The sequence below is a fragment of the Bos javanicus genome, chromosome 21, assembly GCF_032452875.1.
Source record: "Bos javanicus breed banteng chromosome 21, ARS-OSU_banteng_1.0, whole genome shotgun sequence".
Taxonomy (NCBI): domain Eukaryota; kingdom Metazoa; phylum Chordata; class Mammalia; order Artiodactyla; family Bovidae; genus Bos; species Bos javanicus.
In genome coordinates this window covers 67422561-67441336 of record NC_083888.1, presented here as the reverse complement: position 1 = coordinate 67441336, position 18776 = coordinate 67422561, and the positions used below count along the sequence as shown (strand labels likewise).

Sequence of the window (18776 nt, the reverse complement as noted above, 5' to 3'; positions counted from 1 at the left end):
TGGAAGGAAGGGGCACCCCCACCACCACCACCCTGGCTGGCACGGGAGCCCGGCAGCCCCTGGGCAGAGCAGAGCACTGGTCCTGCAATCTGTGTGGGCTCAGAAGCCTTGCAAACGTGGCTGGCAGTTTCCAGCCAGAGGCTGCCTTCTGATCCAACTTTGCTCCAAAGCAGCTGTTCCTGGCGCTTTCCACTCACTCTCCCGGGTCATGGGAAGATGTCCTGCCTGGGGAGGCCACCTGTTCACCTGCCTCTAAGTCCCATCTGCTCTTCCACATGCAGGACTGTCACCTCTTCCAAGGAGCCTTCTAAGATTACAACAGCCATCTCTCTTCTTTGGCTTCTGTGGTCACACCCAACAACCACATAGTGGGGCAGTGCGTCAGATGTGGGAGGTCCCGGGTGGATGGGATGGGCCGGATCTCAGTCTCACCTCTGCAACACAGGCCTGTTTCTCCCCCCACGCATTGGGCTGGGATGGGGTAGGAGCCGCACCATCCCCAGCTCCAATCCCGGGCCAGGATCCCAAACAGCCCACCTGTCTCCCACACAGGCTAGACGCCCGAAAGCCATACATTCCTGGGAGAACAGAGGCCACGGAGGCAGAGAGAAGGGGATGGGGAGCGGGGCAGGGATGGGAAGCCCACCCCCACCCTGACCACACCCTGCGAGGCCAGTACTGCCTCCAGGGTCCCTACCCGCACTGCCCCAGGTTGGGCATAGAGCATGAGCCCCTCTGATAGGTGATGGAGTGAGGGGGGCTCGGGGGGCCAGGGGCAGCTCACCCTGGGGCTGAGGGGTAGGGCCTGGGGTCTTCCAGGGGAGCTGGCTGGAGGCAGCCCCCACAGAAGTGGGCTCTGATCCCAACCTGGGGCCCTCGGGCAGGTGAGTCTCACAGCCAGGCCAGCTGTCTCAGGGGCTTGGGCCCAGGAGCGGGGGGATGCGTCACACCCTTCGGGCCGGGGCCACGTGGGTGCAGGACTTCCCGAGGAAAAACTGAAGGCCAGGGGTGCGTGTCTGGGGCTGGACGGGACTTTCCCGGTGAATCCTTGTCCTGTGACCAGCCCCAGGCTGCTGCCTCAAGGGGGTGACCAAGTGACCTGCTCATCGGTCACTCGCTCACCAGGGGCCCTGGGTGGCACACTCCCCATTTGAAGGATTTAAGGGAACCGCCTGGCTTCTGGCCATCTGTCTGCAGGGGATCGCTAGCTGGGGTGCCGGGGCGCAGCGAAGCGTTGAGTGGGAGACTACCTGGGGGCAGGGGTGAGAGGCACCAGGACGCTTGAGGGGCTTTGAAGGGTGCGCGGGAGCTCACTGCTGGCTCAGGGCCAGGTGGGGCTCCAGGCTAAAGCCCCTGGGATGGGATCGAGGTCTGGTGGAGCTCTGGGGGCTCGTGTGTGGGCCCAGTCGAGGGGCTGGAGGACCATCCATCCGTAAAAGAGCAGCTCTGCGCCAAGTATAACCACATACGTGGACAGGAGGCCAGGAATCCTGCCACCGAACCTGGTGGCCCTACGCCCGTCATCCATCCTGGGCTGGCCTCCCTTCCGGCTCACGGGGACCCTGGTGCAGGCCCCAGAACCTCCCCCCAGGCAGCACAGGGCCTGCCCCCGACACATACACCACATGGGCCTTTCCCAAAGGCCAAGGAGAGCCCAGGCCCTTCCTGTCCCCACATTAGACTTGTCGTCAGAGGTCAGCACAGGTCCTTGAAGGCAGACATGACCCCTGGAGCAGAGCAAGAGGTTCAGGGGACCCTAGGGTCTCACAGGGGACACAGGTCTTCCTAGGAGACAGGGTGTCCACCCCCCGCCACCCTGCCCTGTGATGAAACAGGAGACTGGTCCTCTTGGAGGTTCACCTCATTTGGCACAACCCCAAGGACCCCCAAAACCTGGGAGGTGGGCTGGGGCCAGAACAGCAGGCCTGGAAGGTCGGGCCCAGCCGGACATGCATGGACGGATGCACACACCCCCGCAAGCCAGACATGGACGGAAATACACACACACACACACACACACACACACACACACAGCTGGAGCTCTCTCTCCTCTCCCACCCCCACTCCAGGAACAAGCAGCCCTCTCTGCAGCCGGGTGGGGGTGGCTTCACACTGGCCCCTTTGTCCACCATGTCCCAGGCCATTGTCCTGGAGTCCACAGCCCCGTGGCAGTGGCCCTGGGAGAGGAAGAAGCAGGGGCCAGGTGGCCATGTGGTGAGGTCCAGCTGGGTGGTGCTGCAGGGAGTGGAGGACCAGGCTCGAGGCACCAGGGGACCAGTCATTGCGTGGGGGCAACAGCGTTTATTTCTCCGCCGGGGGTGGTTGGGCAGCAGCCCCAGACCAGCTGCTCTCGTGCCAACAAGGGGTCACTGAGGCTCCTGCGGGCGGGCTGAGACCAGAGCAGGCACCCCAGCCCTTTGTGAAACAGGGTGCTGGGGGAGGCCACACGGAACCGGAGGCCGGGCGAGGTGGTGCGGCACGGCGCGGAGCTCAGTCCAGGACCCCGGGTCCCCTCCGGGCAGGTACACAGACCAGCTCTAGCGCCGCCAGCCGCCAGGAGGCAGGCCCACGCCCGGCTCTGCTCTCCGCCACGTGATCCGCACCTGAGGCTTTGGCGGGGCCGGGGCCTCGGAGGAGGCGCTTCCTGGGTGGAGAAGCCAGGTGGCGGATGGGGCCTGCCAGGAGGGAACCTGGGCACACGGCCGGTGCAGCGCCCAGTGGGGGTGTCGGGCCTGAAGCCACCTCTCTGCTGGCAGCTGGGCAGTGGGGGTCCTGGGCCCAAAGCCACTGTCCCGGGCCTCCTCCTCCACCCTCCCTGTTTGGGGCCATGTGCCCACCCGGAGGAGCCCGTGGAAGTGAAGACTGCGAGGCCACGAGCCGGCAGAGCGGGCACACTGACCCCGGGGGGCCGCAGGCAGGAGCGCTCCCTGCCAGGGCCATGACGCTGCACACGGCAGCAGCCCCCCACCCGTCACCCCGCCAGCCGTCCGGGGAGGCACCCTCGCCCCAGCCTCCCCGCTGCAGGTCCATTTCTAAACACCAGCCCTGGCAGGCGGCCGCTGACCATACAAGGCAGTCTCAGGCCGAGGCTCGCCTCCCAGCCCCCGGGGCTCCCGGGCGCGGCTCCCTAGCCCGGAGTCTTGGTGGCGAAGGTCAGGTAGCCGGTGTGACCCACGGTCTCCTTCATGGGCGTGCCGCTGCGGAAGGGGGCGGCGTCGGGGCCGGGGCGGGCCCCCAGGTCGGGCACGGGCAGGCTGACGGTGCGCACATTGTAGACCTGCGGCAGCACCTCCAGGGTGCTCAGCTCCGAGAAGCCGCAGGCCGCCAGCGCCTGGCATGTGCGCTGCACCTGCTCAATGCAGGGTGAGAAGGAGCAGAAGCGCCCACCTGCGTGGGGTGGGGGTGGGAAGCAAGAGGCCGGGTCAGAGGGCGGGCGCCAAGCCCCGCCCCCGGCCACCCCAGAGCCCAGCCCCCCGCCGCCGGCGTCCCTCTGCCCAGGGCTCTGTGGCCGGGACCACAGCGCAGAGGCAATGCAGCCTGGCCCCTTCAGGAGTGGGTGTTGGGAGACACCCCGGTGTGCGAGGCGTGGACGCCCAGACCCCGGCTCTGGGCTCCGAGGACGGCCAAGCCCTCCGGCCACGAGGAGCTGAGGCCTCAGAGCGGAGGAGCTGGCAGGGCCCACGGGGAAGGGGCCGCCTGCACCAAGCCCACCACCTCACCCCCTGGGCCGCCAGCGGGCACAGCCACCCCGACCCCCACTGGCGGCCGAGGGCTGGGGCCAGGGTGGAGTCTCCGCACGGCAGCTGCTGGAGCGCTGAGCCCAGAACAGCTCCAGCCACAAGGAGCGGCCTGGGGCGGGGGCTGCTGTCAAAGAAAATTAGAGGCTTCTGCAACTGGAGGCGCCTCCGGAGCCAGCCCTAGGCTCAGGGATGACGGGCGGGGGCGGGAGCCCCTTCCTGCCTGCCACGGCCCCCAGACGGGCACGGGCCCAGGCCCCTCCCAGATCCCCCCTGCAGGGCAGGGGCGGGGAAGCCAGGCTGGGGGAGGGGAGAGATTGGGGAGGGGAGGTGCCCGGGGACAGCCCTCAAAGGTCCCCGAGGCCTGGTCATCTCAGCCCCGCCAGGGAGGCCTGGGCTCGGAGCCAGAGTTGAGGTCAAGCTGGAGGGCACAGGGTCACCTCGGGGAGCCCAGCCCCTGTGTGCACAGTAGAGGCGGCCCCACCGGACAGGGCCGATCCCCGGGGGCTGAACTGAGCCGGCGCCGGGCTCACGCAGGCAGGAGAGCCCTGGAGAACCGCCAGACCACGAGGGAGTCTGGAGCCTCTGGGCCAGAACAAGCAGATGCAGAGAGCGGGGCTCAGTGGGGCGGAGGGGACAGGACAAAACACACAGGGCTCCAGGGCCAGGGACCGCCTGCTCTCAGCCCAGGCCGTGCACCCGGCTCTGGCCTTACGGGACCAGGGCCTGGGCCCGCTGGGGTCCCCGGGGCAGGAGGGATCTGCGGGCGTCGGGGGCCAAGCCGAAGGGGCGGGGGCAAGGGAGCTGGTGCTCCCTGGCCACCCTGGCACAGACCGGGGACACGGGAGTCCAAGGCCAGCGGGCAGGGGACCCACTGGCCAAGCATCGGCGTTCAGAGGGGCGGGCCATCCCCGGGGGTTCCAGGCTTCCCCCTCCCGCTGCTCTGCTCAGCAGGGAGGAGGCAGGGGGGCCTGGCTGCCAGAGCCAGCAACTTCTCCAGAAAAGGGAAAAACCCAAGGCCTCGCCAGCGCCTCCTGGCTCAGAGCCGACCTCCCCGCCTCTGCACCCAACATCTTCCCTAAAAGGGGTGCATTCGCCCGGCTTGCGGCTGGTGGGGAGGGGAGACTCTGCAGGGACTGGCTGGGGTCAGGGGCTGACCTCTGACTTCTGGCATGCCCTGCCTCTCACTCAGGCAGGGCTGCGAGGACATTCCCCAGAGACCTCAGATATCACCCACCTTGGGGTGGGAGTGGGCCAAGCCAAGGGGCAGGGGCCCAGCTGAGCCCCGCATTCCCCAGTCCTGACTTCTCCAACCACCCTCCAACCTCTCTGGGCCACTCTGACCCACCCTGACCCTTTCGTTCCCAGAAGCCCGGCTCACCTTCGACCTTGAGGGCATCCCAGGCATGCCCCACAGCCTCCCAAGGCGAGGGGATGTCCAGGAAGACGGCGTCCGCCACGTGGCTCACGCCGAAGCCGCTGCGGCACACGTCCTGGTTCAGCACGGTCACCCAGCGGCCCACACGGTGCTCCTGGAACTCCTCCCGCGCCCTCTCCGCCCGCTGCTGGTGGAACTCCACCGTGTGCAGGTGGCCCGTGGGCGCGATGGTGCGGATGATGGCATGGGACACGGAGCCGCTGCCGGTGCCTGGCCGGGTGGGGCAGGAGTCAGGTGGGAAACGAGCGCACCCTCACCCTGGGGAGACCCACCAAGGCCCACGAGGTCAGCCCAGCCCGGGTTATCAGCAGGCACCAGTCCGGAGCTCCCTGTGGGGTCCTGGGACACAGGGACTGTCCCAGGTGGCGGTGGGGGAGCTGCCTATTGATCTGGTGCAGGTCCTGCTGGGGGAGGGGGCAGCCCTGCCCACCCCAGCTCTGGAGCAAACCCTGCTGCCCCGACCGGGGGCTCCAACAGGGGTCCTGAGAGGGGCCAGACTGCCCCAGGGCCCTGCAGGGTCTGTGCAGAGCGGAGGCTGGCCTCGCCCCATGTGGCCGGGCCCAAGGGATGCAGGTCCGTCCACCTTCCTGCCCCCAGTCTGCTGCCGCCACACGGTGCAGCTCTGCCCTCACCCTGCGTGAGCGCATGGCACCGTGACACAGTGACCAACGTGCACCCACGTCATCATCCCTGTTTTCCTCCAGCCTCAGGCTACCCCTCTGCTTGCTATCTTGTCCTGCAGTGCCGGGGGGGGGGCCCCCCTAGTCCCTGGTCACCCCCACGACCTCCCCAGCCCTCATGGCTCCAGGTGCCAAGCTTGATGGAGATACTCTGTGTCCACTACACACTGACCACCTCCCCCGTGACTGCAAACAGAGCCCGGCATTTACGAGTGCAGAGCTGGAGTGATCCAGGCCCAGGCAACTCCCTGCCAAGCCTCTGTACCCAGTGACCAGGGCGGTGACTGCCCAGCCAGACGCCGTGGAGCCGCCCCCGCCCCCGCTGGTACCTCCTCCCCCATCTCTCTAGGAGGCGCTTCTCCCCAGCTGCCCGCAGCGCCCACCTGGGCCCCCCCCGCCTCCGTTACAGCCCCCGAGCCCTGCCCTCAGGCCTGCCTCCACAGCCGCCGGTGGTTCTCTGCAGCCTCCGTCAGACCAGGCCTCTGCTCCATGGCCGAGTCGGACTCATTGTGACCCCCGGAGGCATGCACTTCCTCCCTGACCTCATTCCTGCTCCTGCCATCCTGGCCTCCTCGACAGTCCCCCATGCAGGGTCTCTGCGAGGCTCTCCCTCAGGGTGACCCTCCCCTGTGGCTATTCACAGCTCCCCATCAGGTCCTCCATGACCACCCAGCCGGAGGGACTCCTCTCAGTCACCCTCAAATGCGCAGTCCACAGTAATACTGAGACAGTCATGCTGAGCCCACTGTCTGTCCCCTTCGAGAAGCAGAAACCCAGCCTGACTTGTCGCAGCTCTACCACGGTTCCCAGAAGGGGAGCTGGCACCTCAGAGGAGCCCAGAAGCCCGCTCACTGACCGCGCTTTTCAGCTGAGTGGAGCCAGGTCCTGGCCGTGGATGCCTTGTGGCCAGGGGTGGGTGTGGGAGGCACCAGGGGATGAACTGGCCCTGAATCCTGTCCACCCCCAGCTCCCCTGGTGCTGAGCAGCCAGCCCCTGCCCAGCCCCTAACCCACTCTCTGAACCTACTCACTGTTCAGATTCTGCATCTGACTCTCTCCATTTCAAAGTGATCGGCTAGGCAAAAGCAACCATCCCATTGTCCGCATTGAGAAACCGAGGCCCAAAGATGGAGGAGACGGCCTGAAGCCTCCAAAAGCTGGCAGCAGTGCTGCTAGGAACTCTTCATGAGCCTGGAGCACAGGGGCCCGGGGCGTGCAGAACATTCTGGAAATCCAGGCACACCTTCTCTTGGCCAGGCTTACGTGTGTGTGTGTGCATGCACGCATGTGTGCATGCACACATGCAGAGTCTGGGAATATCTGGCTTTCGGGTACTTTCATCTGCGCCCCAGGCCTGGCCTCAGTGATGAAGGCGATGGCCTGGGAGGAGCACAGGGCAGGCTCTTCCCCCACAGTGAGCACCCTGGAGCAGCCCTGGCCTCCCTCCAGAAAGAGGCGATTCTCAGCCCTGGGCCCCGGCTCCCATTCGCGGCAGTGAGGGACTCCTAGGCCAGGCACCCCTGCCCTTCTGTCAGCACCTTGGTCAGCGCCAGGCAGCGCTCACCACCCCCTCCCCACCTCAGACAGGCAGGCTTCCCCCTGGGCCCCTGTTCCTCCTGCAGGCTGTCCTCGGTCAGATCCCATCAAGTCTCACCAGAGGACAGCACCAGTCTCCTAACCAGCTTCCCTGTGTTTGTCCCCCCACCTCGCTGCAGTGAGCCCCCCCAGAAAGACCCTGTAGAGACAGATAGTGAGTAACTGTGCCTCTGCCTGGGAAGGGCAGGCTGAGGCTGCCTGGACACTGGGTCTAACCTCCGCCTTCATTAACAGAGACAGCCTGCGGAACTCACCGGATTCACAGACCACGGAGCCAGGCCGAAGCTCCAGCATCATGGTGAGCAGGGCGATGTCGGTGGAGTAGAGGATCTGGGTGCGGTGCGGCAGGTTCAGTGTCCAGAGCTCCGGCGTGGGGTGCAGCACATACACCCAGCCGCCTCGTCCGCAGGTCACCTTGGAGCCGAAGGGGCGGCCGATGAGGTCTACTGAGTGCCGCAGCACGCCGTGCCGGGTTTGGGTCTGGGCCCCCCGCTGCACGCGCACGGCCACCATCGCGCCATGGCCCAGGGACAGGATGGCTGTGTCACCCTCTTTGATCAGCTCCTCGTAGGCCACGAAGCTCATGGTGCTGCTGGTCCCACAGGTGCTGGGGACCTGGGAGGTGTGTGGGCATGAACGTGTAAGGGGCCAGGAGGTGGGACTGTGCGCCTGGCATCCAGGGAGAAAGCCCTTCCTGGTCTGGTCCTAAGAGGAGAGCCATCAGCCCAAACCTCAGACGGAGAGACTGAGGCCGGGTCCCAGGATTCCCACAAAGTAAGGGCCTGACCCTCTCCCTCGGCATCCTTCTCTGGGAGCTTGGCTCCCGTTCTCTAGCTGTGAGACAAGAGAGGGACCACGCAGGTGGGGCCCGCGAGGTCACCTCCAGGCCAGGCAGAAAGCCCCCTCTTCACCTTCCCCCGTGGCGGGCTCCTGGGCAGACGGGTGACGGGGCGATGCAAATGCACGGGTCCCCAAGCGGAGGCTGGGGCCGTGCAGCAGGCAGTAAACAGCAACATCGGCCTGGCCTGCGTAGAGGCCGGGGACGGCGGCTCAGGCCAGGCCGGCAACAGGGCTGGGCGCGGCCATGGGGGGGGTGCCGGGACGTGCAGGGCCTGCCGGGGAGACGCCCCCCACACTACCCGCGCTCTGCCACTGTAGCCCCGCCGAGCCTCACCGGCGACGCTCGTCGGCCTCCGACTCCTGGAGGCGCCGCACGTGGCTTCGCGTCGCCGCGGCAGCACTTCCGCCTCCGGCTAGGGTGCGGCGCCCGCTGATGACGTCACAGAGCCCCGCCCCCCCCCCCAGCGTGCGCGGGGCTTCCCGGGAGAGGGGGCGGGGTCTCGGGAGCGCGCGACGCCCGTCCCCGCGTCCGGGGCGCGCTCTCGATCGGCTTGTCCGGGTGCCGTCTGCTCGCGCCCAAGACCACCGAGAGTCCGGGTAGCCCGCCCCCAAGCTGCCGCGGTCTCCTCTGTGGGCGCGGGCGTGACTGGTGAAACTCCAGAAAATTGAGCTGCAGAGGAACGGGTGGTCCCACAAAGCTTTGGCGGAAGGCAGCCTGAGCAGCAGGGGACGGTGGCCAGGAGCGGCCTTAGACCCAGGCCTGGGCGCTCCTGAAACGGGCACGTTCTCCGGAGTGCGGAAGCCGCTTCCAGGACGGAGGGAGCCCTGCGTCCCCTCCTGGAACCCAGGGTGCGCTGAGCACTGGGGCTCCTCTTGGGGCCGGGTCAGTGAGGACAGGAAGAGCGGCCTGAGCGGGGGAGGGCCAGATGGAGGGCCCGGCAGAAACAGGGAAGCTGCAGCCCTGTTGTGTCTCAGCGGGGCTGAATCAGAGCCAGGCTCTGGGCGGAGTGTGTGCGGGGGAGGGGCACGGGGGCAGGGACCGTCTTCCTCCAGTGTGCATGTCCCCGTGGGCCAGGCCTTATTTGATGGAGACCCCAGTCCACCCAGCCAGGCTGGGGCCTGAGCCCCAACTCAGAGCCAGCTAGCATGACCCTTGGCCACGCTTCCCAGGCCCAGGCTGCTCCATCCTGGACATCTGGGAGTGGCCAGGCCCTGCGGAACCAGTCCCTTCCCAGAGCCCTGCCAACTTGTGGGGCGCTGAACTCTTCCCTCCTCTGGGGCCGGGGCTAGTGAGGGTGTCTGCGGACCGCAGAATCCATGATGGAGACCCAGGTGCCTAGCCTTAGCCCTTCCATGACCCTTCCCTGAGTGGGCCTGGGTCTTGGAACCCCAGGAGAGAAAGGTGAGGGCCTTTAGTGACCTCCCATTCTCTGTGGGGCCAGTGCTCTGGCCACCAGCTGCCCGTGTGGCTACATCACAGCCTTGCCTCCTCCTCTCGGACAACCCAACTCCCATCTACAGCTCGCCAGCCTTTGTTGCAGATGACTTTGCACCCGCCTGAATCATCCCTTAATTGCTCTCCTGGTAGACAGCAACTTTCCACTTCTTGGGGGTTCCTCTTCCCCAGCCTCTCAGCTACTCAGAGGCTGAGTGCACACTAAGAGCCTAAATTAGGACTCGGTGACTCGGCAGTGGTTTCCTGTGGTCCCAACTTCCCATCGCCTTTCTGTGGGGGACTGGTTGGCCAGCTTCTCCATTGCCCCCTCCTCCAGGCAGCCTTCCCAGGGCTGTCCGTCTTTTGTGAGTCTGCTCAGCCCTCAGCCTGAGTCCTCAAGCACCAACTGATTAGCCAGGTCAGGTGGGTACTTTGCCTAGGACAGAGTTTATATATTGCTCCCCCCACCCAAAAAAAAAAAACAAAAAAAAACAAAAAAAACTGATGCTGTGTAAGCCCAGTTAAGTGTCATCACTTTGAAGCTTCCCCACAATCCTGTGAGAGAAGGACCATTTTACAAACTCAGGAAAGTCAAGTAATTTGCCTAAAATTACACAGCTAATGTGGCCAAAGTGGGACTGGGATTTAAAGCCAGGAAACTCAGCTTCAGAAAACCAAAGGCAGATTGGAAGAAAGATGAGAGCAGGCAGGAACAGGGCCCTGGAGAGCAGGAGGCCGATGACGCCCCTGGGGAGGGCCGTTCTACTCTGATCTCTGAGCCAAGGTCTCCTCTCCCCTGGCCTGCCCAGCCTCCTGCCCCACCAAACTCTGTGGCCGCAAGGCAGCCCCTGCCCCTTTTCTGACCCCAACCAACTTCCCCTTTGGGTTCTGTGGAGCTCAGGGACAGGGCATTAGGAGGAAGTCCCAGCCCCTGCTTGGGGCCTGGCCCTCCTCCACCAGGCCCACTCTGTGCCTGCCGAGCAGGGCCGTATCCTGTGGATGAAAGGCCAGGGACTCCTTTGAGGCTCCCCACCCCCTCCAGGGCCAGGTGGTTAATGTGTAACCAAGTGTGATTTCTGAGAAACCTGGACCATAAACTGGCCGGATGATGTCACCTAGCTTCTTGCCCAGACGCTGCCAAACCGGCTCCTGTGGGCCCTGGAGAGACTGGAGGGTCCACAGGGGAGGGCTCGGTTAGCTGGGAGCAGCGTTCTTCTGCTGAGGTGGAGGCTGGTACCCTCCTGGGCCCCCCTCCTTGTTCCCTTGCTCAAGACCACCCAGGCTCCCAAGTGGCCACTGCCCAGTAGGGGCCTCACCCTGACTTTTGGGTCTAAAGGCCTCCAAGACCCCTCCTCTCTTCCCCCGTCACAGTTGCTGACCACATGTGTTGTCAGTCTGAGTCCAGCCCAGGCGTGGCCAGCTGGAGGTCTGCAGGGTGGGCCCTCGGTCAGGTTAGCACAGGGCCAGGCACTGCAGGATCACAGGGGGATTGCCAGACCTCGGACCTAGTTCCCCATCACCCACTTCTCATCTTCCCTTTGCTCATCTGCAAAACTAGGACAAAACATGCATCTCAGAAGGCTGAGACCTGCTGGAGCCCCAGAGCAGGCCCTGGGCAAGACCTCAAGCCTCTGGTCTTCGCTTCTCTAGTGAGGACCTCGCTTGTGGAGAGAGAGGGGAACCGGGGTCTTTCCCTGCCCCCGCCCCCCAAGTGGGTCATGCCGTTGGTGGCCTGAAGGTGCGGGGGGCGGCGGGGGGTGGGGGGAACCTTCTGAGAAGCTGCTGAGGCTACAAAGAGGAAGGAAGCCCTGAGCGCCCCCGCCTGCAATCCCCGGGGTCTGAAAGTCAAGTAGGCCTCCAGGGCCAGCGCTCATTTTCTAGAAACAGAAACTTGAGTCCATCAGGCCTTTGTTCATGGGGAGATGGGGAAGGCAGGTGCAGATATTCCTAAAATTAGGGAGAGGGGCAGCAGGGGGCACGGAACACAGGAATTTCAGGCTTAAAGAACACCTGTCTGGCCAGTCCAGAGCCATTTGTCTTTTTACCTTGCTTTGCTTTACGGGTCTAAAAAAATGCTGACTGGGAGCAGGTCAAAACACGCCAAATTGAGCAAGGGAAGAGTCAGGAGTCCTCCATGGTAACCGCAGGCGGTGCACAGAGGCAGAGGCAAAGGGACGTGCTCACCCTGTGCTCCAGCGCCCTCAGAGGCCCCCGCACACGGATCGCCGCTTGGCCCCGCCGGAGGCACCCGTCTCCTCCTGGTTCTTGACTATATCTTGTTCCCTTGGCTGCTTGCTCACAGCTGCCAAGCTCACAGTCTTCCTCTAGCAGCAGTCCTGTGCAGTCCTGGAGGGATTTTGTTGAATAAACACATAGATAAGTGTTTCCCCCCTTCCTTGCTTTGTTCACAAAGCAACCATATGATGGACATTAACCATAAAAGCGCCAGTTCACCCTTTAAAAAAATATTTATTGATTTATTTTTGGCTGCTCTGGGTCTTCGTTGCTGCTCTCAGGCTTTCCCCAGTTGCAGGGAGCAGGGGCTGCTCTGTGTCGTGGCCCGCCAGCTGCTTCTGGCAGTGGCTTCTCCGCTCTCAGGGCTCAGTAGTTACGGTGCCCGGACTTAGTTGCCCCTTGGGCAGGTGGAATCTTCCTGGACTAGGGCTCGAATCCCTGTCCCCTGCATTGGTCGCTGGGTGCTTATCCACTGCACCACCAGGGAAGTCCCTAAGTCGCACTTTTCAATAGCTGTATAATATTCCACACTGGGGTGATGCCCTCCCCACCCCCGGCCAGCCCCCAGGAGACGGGCATCCGGTCACATACAGGTTGTTTGTGTCTGTTTCTCCTACTAGAGAGGGTTGGCCTGTGTGCAGACAGAGATGAGACTATAGGCTGGATTCCTAGAAGTGGGATTGCCGGGTCATGGAGTACAAAGATTTTACGTTTTAATAAATACTGCCAAATTACTCTCCAAAACTGATGTAGCACTCCTCAATTGCAGGCAGCCTGTGAATGCCTATCTCCCCACATCCCAGCCCACAGCCAACACTGGCTGGTGCCAGTCTGGGGCGTTGGGGACAGTGGAAGGCAGAGTCATTACTTTCACTTGCATGATTCTGGTTTTCAGTGAGTTTTTTTGTTTTTTAAATCTCACATGTGCTTACTGTTTGTGAGTATTTCCTCTAGCCCCTGCGGAGATTCTCTGAGGATGACCTTTGGGGTGGGGTGTGGAGATGGATTTGTCCCTGGAAGAGAGAGCCCAGGCCTGGGGTCTGGGGGCTCTAAGACTGTGCACTTCCCAGCAGGGCCGCAGTCAGTATTCGCTCATCAACCAGAAGGGGCTGAGTCTCTGGCTCAGATGACCCCAAAGCCCGGGGACTTGCCCAAGGTCACGGCACCAAGGGTGCCGCCGGGCTGGGCCGCAGCCAGACTGCGCCTCTGGCGTGCCTTCGCTCTGCACCAAGATCTCCGGGGAGATGCCTGCGGGCACCTTGAAGAAGGTCGGCGGCTCGCCGCCAATTCAGACTGGGCGGGAGAAGGTTGGGGGGGCGGGTGGGTGTTGGGCGGCGGGGGGTGGCGGTACCTGCCGTGGAAGCCCAGGACGGCTCCCGCCTGGCCTGTCTCTGCGACCACCGCGAGGACTAGCGGGAGGGGGGAAGGCAGGGGCCGGGGTGCAGACCAGGCCGAGCGTTCTCAAGTGCCTGCAGGCTCTTCTGCCTCGGTTTCCCGCTCGGAGGCAGGCGTGGGTGTGGGGGAATCCGGAATGTCCGAGGGCCTGAGGTTCTGGCTTCGGGATCCTGGGCGGGAGCGAGGTGGGGTTAGGCAGGCTGTGCGGGGTCCCGGCCAGGGGATAGTCGGGGTGGGCTGCTTGGGGTGGGGTGGGGGGGCTCCGGGGGCAGAGGGTGGCGGACAAAGCGGCGGCACCACCCCGCAGCGCGACCCAATCGAATGAATGGGCTATAAATAGCGGCCAATGGGCGGCCTGCGTCGCGCCCCTTAAGAGCCGCGGGAGCGCGGAGCCGCCGCTCTTCGCCTGCGCCGCGCCCTGAGCTGCAGACGGACCTAGAGCCCCCGCCCCTGCCCGACTGCTCAGTGAGTGAGCCCGGGGCCGGGGGTAGGGGGCGCTGGGCATCGAGGCGGGGGTTATTGTGCACGGAGCGGGGGGCGAGGGCCAGGGCGTCGCGCGCTCCGGAACTCCCGGGGTCCGCCGCCTGGAGTGGGAGCGCCAGCTGGGCCGGGGGTCCTGGGCGCTGTGGTAACCCCCTGCGTGCAAGCGCCGACCCCGCTGACCTTGACCGAGACCTGGCTGACCGGAGCCCGGGGCCCTGGGTGGTTAGCAGGTCACCAGGAGGCCCGGAGCCTCGGGACCCGCTGACTCCCGCGTCTACCCGCAGCCCGCCGCCGCCATGCCCTTCTCCAATAGCCACAACACGCTGAAGCTGCGCTTCCCGGCCGAAGATGAGTTCCCCGACCTCAGCGGCCACAACAACCACATGGCCAAGGTGCTGACCCCCGAGCTGTACGCCGAGCTGCGCGCTAAGAGCACTCCGAGCGGCTTCACGGTGGACGACGTCATCCAGACCGGCGTGGACAACCCAGGTACGCGCGCCTCAGTCCCGAGGTCAGGACAGGAGCCCGCGGCTGGGGTCCAGCGCCCCCGCTCCCTCGTCCCCCGCCCCCCGGGCCAAGGTCCGGGCGCCCTCTTTGCGCGCACAGCTGCAGGGTCCTCGGCGGCTTGCTCGGGTCTGGCAGTGACGTCACTGTCCCCATTCCGCGCTCCCCCCAGGCCACCCCTATATCATGACCGTGGGCTGTGTGGCCGGCGATGAGGAGTCGTACGACGTGTTCAAAGAGCTCTTTGACCCCATCATCGAGGACCGGCACGGAGGCTATAAGCCCACCGACGAGCACAAGACCGACCTCAACCCCGACAACCTGCAGGTGCGGGGTGGCCCAGGGCGAGGGGCCGGCTGGGTGGGGAGGGGTTGCCCAGCGCTCAGCCCTGCTCGGCCCCCAGGGCGGCGACGACCTGGATCCCAACTACGTGCTGAGCTCGCGGGTGCGCACGGGCCGCAGCATCCGCGGCTTCTGCCTCCCCCCGCACTGCAGCCGTGGGGAGCGCCGCGCCATCGAGAAGCTCGCCGTCGAAGGTAAGGGTCCGGCCCGCTGAGCGGCGCTCTTCGGCCTCGGGCCCTGCCGGCCTGTTTACCAGTCACCCGAGCTGCCGCGCTCTTATCTCCCCGTCGGCTCGGGTTTCCCGGAGGCACCGAGCCAGCCCCGCGCCCACAGAGCCCTGGGGCCGGCCGAGGGTCGGCTTGGGCCGTGTAGCTCCGGAGCGGCCCGCCGCTCGGACCTGGAGGACTAATTGGGCTCCAAGCCAGGCCGAGCGGGCATCCTGGGGGTACGGGGTGGGGCAGGAGCCCACCCGTCCTCCTGAGCGCGTTCCTCCGCAGCCCTGTCGAGCCTGGACGGTGACCTGGCGGGGAGGTACTATGCGCTCAAAAGCATGACGGAGGCGGAGCAGCAGCAGCTTATCGACGACCACTTCCTTTTCGATAAGCCCGTGTCGCCCCTGCTGCTGGCTTCGGGCATGGCCCGCGACTGGCCCGACGCCCGAGGCATCTGGTGCGTATCCCCCGGCCCCCACCCCGTGCCCGGTACCGGAGGAGGAGGGCGGCGCCGCGCTCCTCAGGTGGGTTTGGTGCCGCCGGGCCTCCTCGCGGGAGACTTTGACCTCGCTGGTGCGGAGGGCCTCGGGCGGGTGGGGCCGTCGTGTCGGCGTTTCTCCTCCCTCCCCCCGCCTCCGGGAGCCGCGGCTCTTGTTTGCTCTCTCCTTTCCCACCCGCCGCCCGCGGGGAGTCGGTCAGGTGCGGGATGACGCAGACGCTTCCTCGAGTGGGGGTGGGGAGCAGGGCTCACAGGCTCCGGATCTGATCGCACGGTCCGGGCACCGGGCCTCTGCGCCGGGATAAAGCGACCCCCGTGGGCGGGGCTGGGCCAGCTGCCTCTGCCCCTCACCCCCTAAGTGGGGACCACACGGTACCTGACCGGCTAGCTGGGAAGCAGCTCAGGGCTTCGTGTGCCCTCTCTGAAGTGCCCTGTGTGCCCCCAGGGTGTTGATAGGGCTAGAGTCGTGATAGCAACCCCCCCCCCCCCCCCCCCCCCCCCGCCCCTAGGCACAGCTAGCACCTCAGCGACTTGGGAAGTGCCCCGGCCCTGGGGGCCTCGCGAGGTTTTGTTCCTGGATGTGTCCCGAGCCCCTCGTCCAGGGAGGAGGCTTGACTGTGCCCCTCCCCCAGGCATAACGACAATAAGACCTTCCTGGTGTGGGTCAACGAAGAGGACCATCTGCGGGTCATCTCCATGCAAAAGGGTGGCAACATGAAGGAGGTGTTCACACGCTTCTGCAACGGCCTCACCCAGGTCAGGGCCAGGCCCCAGGGTTCAGGCAGAGATGGAGGTGCCCCATCAACCCCCCGGGGAGCCCAGGTCTTTGTTGCCTCAGGGTCCTATGGGAGGGGGCACCCCAGGTCCCAGCTGGTCCCCTGGGGAGGGCCAGGCCTCCCCTTTCACACCTTTTCCATTTCCAGATTGAAACGCTCTTCAAGTCTAAGAACTACGAGTTCATGTGGAACCCTCACCTGGGCTACATCCTCACCTGCCCGTCCAACCTGGGCACCGGGCTGCGGGCCGGGGTGCACATCAAGCTGCCCCACCTGGGCAAGCACGAGAAGTTCCCCGAGGTGCTCAAGCGGCTGCGGCTTCAGAAGCGAGGCACAGGTGAGTAGGGGGGCTCCGGGCAGCTGCCCACTCCCCCAGGGCCGCCCCCCACCCAGCCCGGCTGAGCTGGCTGTCTCCCCAGGCGGTGTGGACACGGCCGCCGTAGGCGGGGTCTTCGACGTCTCAAATGCCGACCGCCTGGGCTTCTCGGAGGTGGAGCTGGTGCAGATGGTGGTGGACGGTGTGAAGCTGCTCATCGAGATGGAGCAGCGGCTGGAGCAGGGCCAGGCCATCGATGACCTCATGCCGGCCCAGAAGTGAAGCCCTGGCCACACCTGCCGCCACCACCAACTCCTCAGCTGCTTCCTAACTTATTGCCCGGGCCGTGCCCACCACGTGCCCTGGAGGCTCGCTGTGTGGTGGCTGAGCCCTTAACCTTACTGTAGAGACTTCCGTCGCCCTCGGTAGAGTTTATTTTTGTGATGGCTGAGATGTTGCTGATGCTGAAATAAACTAGGGTTTTGGCCTGCCCCAGGTCTGAGTGGTGCCTCCTTTTTCCAGGGCAGCCCAGGGCCCAGCACCTGGTTCTGAGGCCTGGCCTGCCCCATCCACCTCACTGTCAGCTGGGACCCTGCTGTGGCCCCCCGCCCCCTCGTCCTATTCCGTGAACCTCTGCCCTCCTGCCTTGGCCCTCCCTGCAGGACTGGGTTGGGCTGCTGGCAGAGACTCAGCCTGAGCATCTAGAGATCTATTCGGGGGCCTGCGGGGTGGAGCCTGGCACTTCACTGGCACTGTAGCCTGGAGGAGCTCTAGATGCTGGGGGGAAGGGCAGGAGCCCAGAAATTTGGTACTTTTCCAGCTCCGCCCCCGAAAGCCATTTCCTCCTCTTCCAAGCAGCTTCTCCCTGCTGCCTCCCCCTCCCACCCCAACACCTACTCTATTTCCTAAATAATCTCTCTGCTCTGCTTCCTTCCCTTCTAGCCTCCTCAGGCCTAGCCCTCCCATCCCTCCCAGGGAGCTCCAGGGCCCCCGCTGTACCCCCATCCTTGCAGCCTCCTCTCTAGGACCCTCCGTGCCCCAGTTCCTGGGCCTCACAGGGTCCCCAAACAGGGAGGGGGTGGGCTGTTCGGGATAAGATCTTTTGGTCTGTCTCCTGGCTGCTGCAGTCCCCACCCACCATCTCACTTGGGAGTCTCACCATGGGTGGGTGGGCAGGCACCCTACGCAGGAAAAATGAGCCAGCCGCGCCCCTCTCCTGGGCTTGTCCGCTCCAGCTCCTCAGTTCACCGACAGTCTCCTGCCCTCTGCTGGCCAGGGCTGCCCCTGCAAAGTCAGCCGCAAAGACCTGACCCTCCTGGGGTTACCCTACCGCTGGGAGAAGCGTACCCCGGGCTGGCAGTCATGCCTACCAAGAACCATGGGCTCTCATGTCCCAGGGGCAGCTTGTCAATCTAGACCCTGGGGCCCCGGACAAGGAGGTTGGGGTGACAGCTGTGGAGTTGGCATGCCTTGGCGTCCTCCACGGTGGCCAGGCGGGTGTGAGGGACTCATGCAGGCAGAGCCTTTGCCGGGGGAGGGGGCAGAGGCTGGGTGAGTGAACACCTGAGTAGGCTGGGCCTAAGAGGGCAAGCCCTCTGGCACAGAAGGGGTCTCTGCACCATCCTGGGGGTCCCTGACTAGCCTGCGGGCCAATGCTGCACTTGCCTTCTCACCACGAAGTTCCAGGTCAGGGCCATGTATAGGCAGGACTCCTTTTCTCAGCTTCCTCTTCAGCTACGGTCCCCCTCCAGCAAGTGGGGGTTGGACCAGGCCAGGCAGTGGCTTTGTTGACTGCCTGGTGATTCAGAGCAGAAAGTACGGAAGTGCATCCCTCTGGGAAGGCCTCTCCATGCTGAGGGGGGCTTGCGCAGCTCAGAAGAGTCAGCAGCGGGGTGGGAGGCCTCCCTGCTGGTCCAGGAGCCGCCAGGGTAGCTGTGTTCCCATCATCTGCGTGGCCAGCAGGCAGGGTTCCAGGCCTGTCTGCCCGTGTCCACCCTGAGGCCCTTGCCTGTGTGCTCCCTCCAGCTGAAGTCCCCCCTGCCTGACCAGCCCCCCTCACCACCCGGGACTTGAGTCAGGGTGCAGGCTGAGGAATGACTGTGCATGGGTACCTGAGGGGCCTGGCCTGGCAGGCACATTGCTTCCTGATAAAGAGATGCCCAATGCCTTCAGCACCTAGGCTGTCCGAGTGGGATGTGCCCCGCACTAGCAGTGATCACACCAAAGGAGCTGGAACTTCAAGTCACCCTGTGCGGGCGTGTCACCAGGAAGGCCGGGTGGGCAGGGCTC

General features: G+C 64.9%; 2 protein-coding genes across 3 annotated transcripts; one reads left to right on the top strand and one right to left on the bottom strand.

The window, feature by feature from the left end:
* Nucleotides 1-2281: 2281 nt before the first annotated feature.
* TRMT61A (tRNA methyltransferase 61A) lies at nucleotides 2282-8723 on the bottom strand. Of its 2 annotated transcripts, none has more exons than XM_061395474.1 (4): nucleotides 8625-8723; nucleotides 7705-8065; nucleotides 5119-5385; nucleotides 2282-3387 (listed from the first exon to the last, which is right to left on the bottom strand). In XM_061395474.1, the coding sequence occupies exons 2-4, from the start codon at nucleotides 8033-8035 to the stop codon at nucleotides 3128-3130; spliced, it is 858 nt and encodes a 285-aa protein (XP_061251458.1). In that variant the 5' UTR covers nucleotides 8036-8065; nucleotides 8625-8723; the 3' UTR covers nucleotides 2282-3127. The 2 variants fall into 2 exon arrangements, with proteins under 2 accessions (XP_061251458.1, XP_061251457.1); XM_061395473.1 differs by having other exon boundaries at nucleotides 8362-8644.
* A 4987-nt stretch (nucleotides 8724-13710) lies between these two features.
* Nucleotides 13711-16978, top strand: CKB (creatine kinase B). The gene is given in 8 exon segments (XM_061395472.1): nucleotides 13711-13820; nucleotides 14123-14327; nucleotides 14515-14689; nucleotides 14691-14878; nucleotides 15182-15353; nucleotides 16028-16151; nucleotides 16319-16508; nucleotides 16591-16978. Coding segments are annotated over 7 exon segments (1221 nt in total). The 5' UTR covers nucleotides 13711-13820; nucleotides 14123-14134; the 3' UTR covers nucleotides 16770-16978.
* The last annotated feature ends 1798 nt before the right edge of the window (nucleotides 16979-18776 follow it).